Source organism: Lutzomyia longipalpis, chromosome 1, assembly GCF_024334085.1.
Source record: "Lutzomyia longipalpis isolate SR_M1_2022 chromosome 1, ASM2433408v1".
In the NCBI taxonomy this organism is placed as follows: Eukaryota; Metazoa; Arthropoda; class Insecta; order Diptera; family Psychodidae; genus Lutzomyia; species Lutzomyia longipalpis.
Window position 1 is genome coordinate 23,774,869 of NC_074707.1, and position 6,737 is coordinate 23,781,605.

Here is a 6,737-nt window from a genome sequence, read left to right on the forward strand (position 1 = left end):
TTAGAGCGCCAAGGTGGGGTCGTTGAACGACCCCAAGAAGGAAGTGGATTTTCTCATAAACTATAAAACCGGGAACTGTCGGGTCACTACCTTTAGACTCCTTATATAGTCCTCTTGCCCCTTGCATCACAAATTCGCCACCCGGAAACACGCAGAAGAAGATATTAGGGAAAAACATTTTTCACTCATTTTTCACACTTTCTTCGTGAGAAATTTGCCACGAAGTTGACCGCAACTGCTATTTTTTTTCACTACTTCCCCACATTCCCCTCACTTCCCGCACCGTGATAAATGGCAATATTTCTCGAATATTCTTTATTGTTTTGCACATTTATATGCTTCTAATTATGTTTTATGTTGTTTATGTTACTTATTCGCGATAATTTTGACACTGAGAAGGTAAAGTGAGAAAGTAAACACAACCCTTCAACCCCCTTCAACCATATGATTTATGATGTGACTAACTTCATTCTGAGAAATTTTCCGCAGCATGGCCGTTACACCAATTTTTGAATTCCCTTCTTCTACATTTTCCTCAATAACTTTTCCTGTGGTGGTCGGATTGAGCTGAAATTTTTACACAACCTCCTCAGATAACCAAAGAACTTATTTCCAAAAGATGGGAATGGTATCTTTTATATTTATTAAGTTATAGCACGAAATATAGGGCTGGGGTCGTTCAACGACCCCGCTTGGCGGCCTAGAGGTTAAAAAAGAAAATCATGAAAAATCAGTGAAAGTAAAAAAAATGTTTTTACTTTGAAAAACGATGACAATATTTTCAGAAAACATATTTAAATGTTTAAAAATGATGAATTGTTCTTAAAACATAACTATCTTTACTACCTCCCTCCCCTACACCACCCGTGATAATTAAAAAAAAAGTTTTTTTTAGTGTTTGTTGGTAATCCTCGTTCTTTCTTTTCTATACAAATCCACACCGTTTGACCGATCGCGATGAAATTTGGTACAGAGGCTCCATATATCAGGGGGTTTCAGTATCCATTTTCCCCCCAGAGCCCCCCTTCGTAGCGCCCCCATATAAAATTCATGCATTTTTGGCGAATTTTTGAATTTGGCGCGGTAAAATTGTAGTTCCAAAAGCGGCCACTGGCAATTTTGGGCACTGTTGGTTAAGGAGAAAATGAGACGGATGCATTTTACCGCTATCCGTCTCCCTCACACTTTCAGTTTTTCGCAATTTTCTCGAGTTTTCCGCCGAATTTTCCGGGGAAATTGTGCTTTTCGTGACCAGGAAAACACTTTTGAATTTTTGACATCAAATATTCCAAAAGTCACGAAAATCCATTTCCGGGAAAAAAAGTGCGTGTAAAATCCCCAACCGTCAAAATTTTCAAATTTGTAACCCAACCGTCAAAATTTCCGCCGGCCCCAAATTCTGCACAGAGCGGCTCCCCGGGACCGCCGGAGCACCCGTAAGGGCCCCAGGAGCCCAAAAAAATGCGTTTTAAGTCCACAAATTTGGGAAAAACAAGGAAATCAAGAATTTTGTCGAAATGCAAAAAAAAAAAAGTTCGTTAAAGTTCAAATTTTATTATTTGGACCAGACGTTGTATGGCGCTGTTTAGTTTGCTCAAGAGATAAAAGAGACGGTGCACGGCTGTGTGGATGTCGAAATGACGTCCGGCCCTGAAGTTTTTAAAAAGAAGAAGAAGAAGAAGAAGAGACGGTGCACATTACTGATATTGTCTCCCTCCCACAATTAGTTTTTCGCAATTTTCTCGCGTTTTCCGCCGAATTTTCCGGGGAAATTGTGCTTTTTGTGATCAGGAAGCGACGCCGCGTCGATTAGCATAAAAAAAACTCACCTACACAAAATGCCAGAGTGAGAGGAAAGTATTTTTCTCATGCTATCTCGCATTTTAAATTTTTCGTAATCCGAAAAGTTCTTCGAATCCAGCTACAGCGCCTCTCGCGGTTAACACACGCAGCAAGACAAAACAGCTGATTTTTTGTTTGGAAAACAGAGAGGGAATTTTTTGACGTTGAAAAAAGAAAAATGCCGCGAAAAGGTGAAAAAGGTGAAACAGAGAAAAAGTTAGAGAAGAAAAAGAAAGACAAAAAGGAAAAGGATGCGGGAAAATTGAAGAAGAAAAAGACGATTCGTTCGACAAAGAGAAAATCAGTGAAACAAACAAAAGAGGTGCCGTCGCGTCCAAAGAAACCTCAACTAAACACCGATCCAACTCCGGAGAATATCAAATGTCAGGAATGGCTGAGGGAGCAGAAGAGACAGAGATTTAGGTACCCAAAGATTGACCTCAACGCGGAGAGTGAATCCGATTGGGAGGATGAAGAAGAGGAGTCAGATGTGAGTTGATTCATCAATCTCTTCAACAGGGAAGTTTTGTTTTTAATGCATTTTGGGATTCTTTTTGCTTCCAGATGAATCTGGCCAATTTGCCTCGAGATGGGAAGAAGACTCTTGTGAATGTTTTGTACAACTGTGAGTGGTCCAAGTGTACAGCCCTATTTGAGGACGCTGCAATGTACAAAGATCATGTGGAGCTGCACCTCATGAGTGTTGGGGAGAACAAGAAAAGCAACGAATTTCGATGCCTCTGGGATCTGTGCAAATTCACAACGGAAGATAGGTCTGCCTGGACTCGTCATGTACGCTACCACACGTACCACTCAAAGCTCATGACTGTGGGAGATAGTTTGAGGAGTCAAATGAACTTCCCACGATGTATGCACGATTCAGAGCAGCGAAACATGATCCCGGACACTCCGTATGATTTCCTGTGTGAATGGGATGAATGCTGCTGGAAGACAAACAGTATTCTCGATCATTTTGCCCACGTCAACACACACGGAGAGTTGGAGGTGGAATTTGCAAGATGGGACAAGCAGAGTGAGAAGGTGTTCAAATGCCGATGGATTGGATGCGAGAAGACCTTTGGGAAGCGCGAAAGCCTCATGAAGCACATCCGTAGCCATACAAATGAGAAAACTGTTGCCTGTGACAACTGTGGAGCAATGTTCATTCACAATTCCAGCTACTTTGACCACTGCAAGCGCCAACTCATCCACAACAGTAAGCTTCCTGGTTGGATTCCTAATTTACTAGAGCTAAATTTCTTTTTTCTTGCAGCTATGGAGTACGTTTGTCCACTTTGTCATCGCTTATTTGCCACTCAGCGTCTTCTCAAGAACCACTTGCGTCTCCATGTGAACTGCCACAAATGCCATCTGTGCGACATGACGTGTCCATCGATGGCGCACCTCACAATTCACATTCGGCACCGTCATATGGAGGAACGACCCTTCAAATGCCCTCTTTGTCCCTTCAAGAGTGTCTTACAGCAGGATCTGGAGACGCACAGCATCATCCATGGACCACGCAAGGTGTTCGAGTGTAGTCAGTATGACTGCAACTTCACCAGTTGCTCCCCGAAGAGTCTCAAGCGGCACGAATCCCTCAAGCATATGGGACCTCATGCAAAGATCTATCTCTGCGACTGCTGCGGGAGGAAGTATCTGCGCGGAGACTCGATTTCCATGCACCTCAAGAAGGCGCATGGCTACAAAGTTCCTCCCGGAAGCTCCCGATTCTTCTACAGGTAAGGATTTGCAAAGCAGATGGGACGAATCTTTATGATTTTAACTTTTTTTTCCAGGGAGGGAGATGATGGCTTCTACCACGTACAAACGATGAGGATTGAGAGTTTGGAGGTAACAAAGCAAATCATGGCAACCAAAAAGACTGCAAAAAATCGTCGTGGAACGACAAAGTATGCTCTGAGTGATCCAGTCATTGCAGACGATGGCGTCGTGAAGCTAAATGTGAAAGAGCTACCAAAGGATAACAACGACATGGATGAGGAAGATGAAGAAGAGGATGATGACACGGAAAAGGCTGATCAGGAGCAAAATGAGATGCAAAGTGATGTTGAACCGAAGCAAGGACTCAGCATGCCTCTGACGGAAGATATTGAAGAAGAGAGTCCTCCGAAGAAGAATATAACTGACTTTACAATGATGAAGAGGTACCTCAAGAGCATTGAGGAGAACAAGACAGCCTGAAGGATGTTTTAGGCAAACCTAAACGTATTTTATGAATAAAGAGTCTTCCTGCTACAAAGATGTTCTATTTTATTAAACAAATTTTAATCTCTGATCATTTATCATTGAACCTAATAAGTAGGGGGGATGACTTATAAACTGAATCTTCTACAGCGAACAATGTTTTGTCCTGATCAGTGTTTGAGACTACAAAACATCTTTTAAAGATGAGCTTCTCTTTAAATGCCAAATTGAGTTGACAAAGAATCAATTTTATATTTAGAGATTTCAATCAAAAGGACACAAAGAAATTCCTCCTGAACACTGAAGGAAAAAAAAATAAGGACGCGAGCACATTGTTCGTTGTATTGGAAACTGCATTCTATTAGAGCAATTTGAGATTTAAACAATTACCTCAATGATGTCCATCTTCTTATTTTCAGACGCCAGCTCCAGCGCCTCTCTGTGATTGTTCCGGATGTGTTTCTTCAAGTTGACATTCTGAGCGAAGTCCTTGGAGCAAAAGTCGCAGGTATACTTCTTCACTTCATCATGAATCCTTTTGTGCTTCGACAGGTCCGAGGAGTTTGTGAAGCGCTTCTCACACACAGGACACACGTAATTCTTCTCCATTGTATGCGTCCGGATGTGAACTTTGAGGGCACTTGGCTGATTGTAGCTCTTATGACATACTTTGCACTCATAGGGACGTTCCTTCGTGTGAATTCGAAGGTGCGATTTGTAATTGCCAGACTGTACGAAGGTTTTGCTGCAGTACTCGCATTCGAAGGGACGCTGATTTGCATGAAGTCGCAGGTGGTCGATGAGATTGGAACGCCGGAGGAATCTCTTGGAGCACACAGTGCACTCGTGTTTCCTATCCTTGTAGTCTACCGGCTTTCGACTGCGTCCACTCTCGGAGCGCTTATGGAGCTCTGCCACTGTCTCCGGAATGTACTTCAGTACAAAGGAGACTGCATCAATTTCCTCAGTCTCCTCATCTTCCTTCTCCACCACTATTCCGTCTTCCTTTGTCTCCACACTGTACTCATATCGTTCAATTATAGTCTTCTTCTCTTCCTCTTCCACCATTGATACCTCCTCTGTGACAAACTTCTTGTCGGATTCTTCAGCGAGAATTTTGAGCTCATAAGCGCTGTGGAGGCGACTCTCGCAATCCTGACAAATTGCTTCGGGTTTCCCATCACCTTTGTAGATCTAAATAAAAAATAACCAAAAGTTAGAACCAATCTCTGGACAGAGGAGCTTAATCAGCAGTACCTTTAAATCAGTTAGTTCTTGGATGGCATCGCAGAGATAGAGTTCCGTATTTCCTGTGACAATGGTATGCACGAAAATATCCACAAACACTGAATTATTTTGCGGTGTCATACAAATTCGGCATTCCTGATTATCCATTTCAGTTATTTGTGAAACTGCTGAACAATCTGGTCAGGAACAAAATAAAGCTGACAGCGTCTCTAAAAACAGGGTGGCTCTAAAATAAAAACATCAAAATGTGAAAAATATTGGAAACTTTAGTACCACCCTGCTTTTAGTACAAGCGGTACACGGGGTACATCAAACACAACTTAGTTCCCAAAGGCGTAAGTATATGTATTTTATTTTTAAATAATAATAATATTTACGCAAGGGGATGGTATAACCTCTTTTTCAGTGAAGAAAAGTCATTTTTTGTTGAACAAAATGTATGAGGAATTCTCGAATCTCGCTCAATCTCGACCGATTCCCGAGAAACACTAACTATTTTTTTATATTAATAAGTTATTTCGATAATGAGATAGGGATCAATCGAAAGCTAATTAAATGTACTTTCGATTGCAAGTGGAATTGTGCAATTTGATCCCTTCCTCTGATCGGAAGAACCTGCTGCCTCACGAAAAGTACTGATTTCTCGGGGTTGGGCATCCCCCTGTATTCACGTCAGTCAATGGAGAGCGGTATAGATCCATGTTGGTTAACTTTTTGTTTCCCAAGTTGGGGGAAATGGGACTTCAGGATATGTTTTTCCAACAAGATGGGGCCACTGCTCACACGGCCAGAATAACAATTGGCCTCCTGAGGAGCCAATTCCCAGGACGACTCATATCTAGAGCTGGAGGAGTCATCGTGTGGCCGGCACGCAGTGCCGACCTCACGCCCTTGGACTACTTCTTGTGGGCCTATCTGAAGGATAAGGTATGTATGCGTAATGACAACTTAAATGGCTGAATTAATGTAATTCTTTTTGACATGCACTTCTGAAGCTGGCACGTTCTCCCTCTCTAAATCACATAAATTGATTGTAATAAATCCCCATTAATTGAAGAGAATTAAATCAAGACTGAACATAATAGTAAGCGTGATCATTTCCCGGAAAAGCACTGGGAAATATACGAATTTACGAATGCTTGATGAGGAAGGATGAAGCCTTCGAAACTTCATATCTCAAATTTTCTTAAGAAATTGCATAACACTTGGAGAATCGAGATTTCTAACCTCAAATGTTTGACCCTAATTTTCTAGATAGAAAATTTTTCTCACGGATAGAAATTGATTTTCATGGATAGAAAATTATTCTCACGGATAGAAATTGATTCTCATTGATAGAAAATTATTCTCACGGATAGAAAATTTTTCTCACGGATAGAAATTGATTCTCATGGATAGAAATTTTTCTCACAGATAGAAATTGATTCTCACGGATAGAA

At 41.5% G+C, this 6,737-nt stretch overlaps 2 protein-coding genes across 2 annotated transcripts; one reads left to right on the forward strand and one right to left on the reverse strand.

The window, feature by feature from the left end:
* The first annotated feature begins 1,674 nt into the window (after nucleotides 1-1,674).
* LOC129797334 (histone H4 transcription factor) lies at nucleotides 1,675-4,105 on the forward strand. Its single transcript, XM_055839766.1, has 4 exons — nucleotides 1,675-2,332; nucleotides 2,407-3,058; nucleotides 3,116-3,584; nucleotides 3,642-4,105. The coding sequence occupies exons 1-4, from the start codon at nucleotides 2,021-2,023 to the stop codon at nucleotides 4,045-4,047; spliced, it is 1,839 nt and encodes a 612-aa protein (XP_055695741.1). The 5' UTR covers nucleotides 1,675-2,020; the 3' UTR covers nucleotides 4,048-4,105.
* Nucleotides 4,093-5,581, reverse strand: LOC129797335 (zinc finger protein 675-like). The gene is made up of 2 exons (XM_055839767.1): nucleotides 5,308-5,581; nucleotides 4,093-5,244 (listed from the first exon to the last, which is right to left on the reverse strand). The coding sequence occupies exons 1-2, from the start codon at nucleotides 5,443-5,445 to the stop codon at nucleotides 4,429-4,431; spliced, it is 954 nt and encodes a 317-aa protein (XP_055695742.1). The 5' UTR covers nucleotides 5,446-5,581; the 3' UTR covers nucleotides 4,093-4,428.
* Nucleotides 5,582-6,737: the final 1,156 nt, after the last annotated feature.

Excerpts from the sequence above, each read along its gene's own strand:
- LOC129797334 (XM_055839766.1), top strand. The coding sequence starts at position 2,021 with ATGCCGCGAAAAGGTGAAAAAGGTGAAACAGAGAAAAAGTTAGAGAAG. Across the intron at positions 2,333-2,406 it reads ATGAAGAAGAGGAGTCAGAT|ATGAATCTGGCCAATTTGCC; the intron begins GTGAGTTGATTC and ends TTTTGCTTCCAG. Across the intron at positions 3,585-3,641 it reads AGCTCCCGATTCTTCTACAG|GGAGGGAGATGATGGCTTCT; the intron begins GTAAGGATTTGC and ends TTTTTTTTCCAG.
- LOC129797335 (XM_055839767.1), bottom strand. The coding sequence starts at position 5,445 with ATGGATAATCAGGAATGCCGAATTTGTATGACACCGCAAAATAATTCA. Across the intron at positions 5,245-5,307 it reads AAGAACTAACTGATTTAAAG|ATCTACAAAGGTGATGGGAA; the intron begins GTACTGCTGATT and ends TTTTTTATTTAG.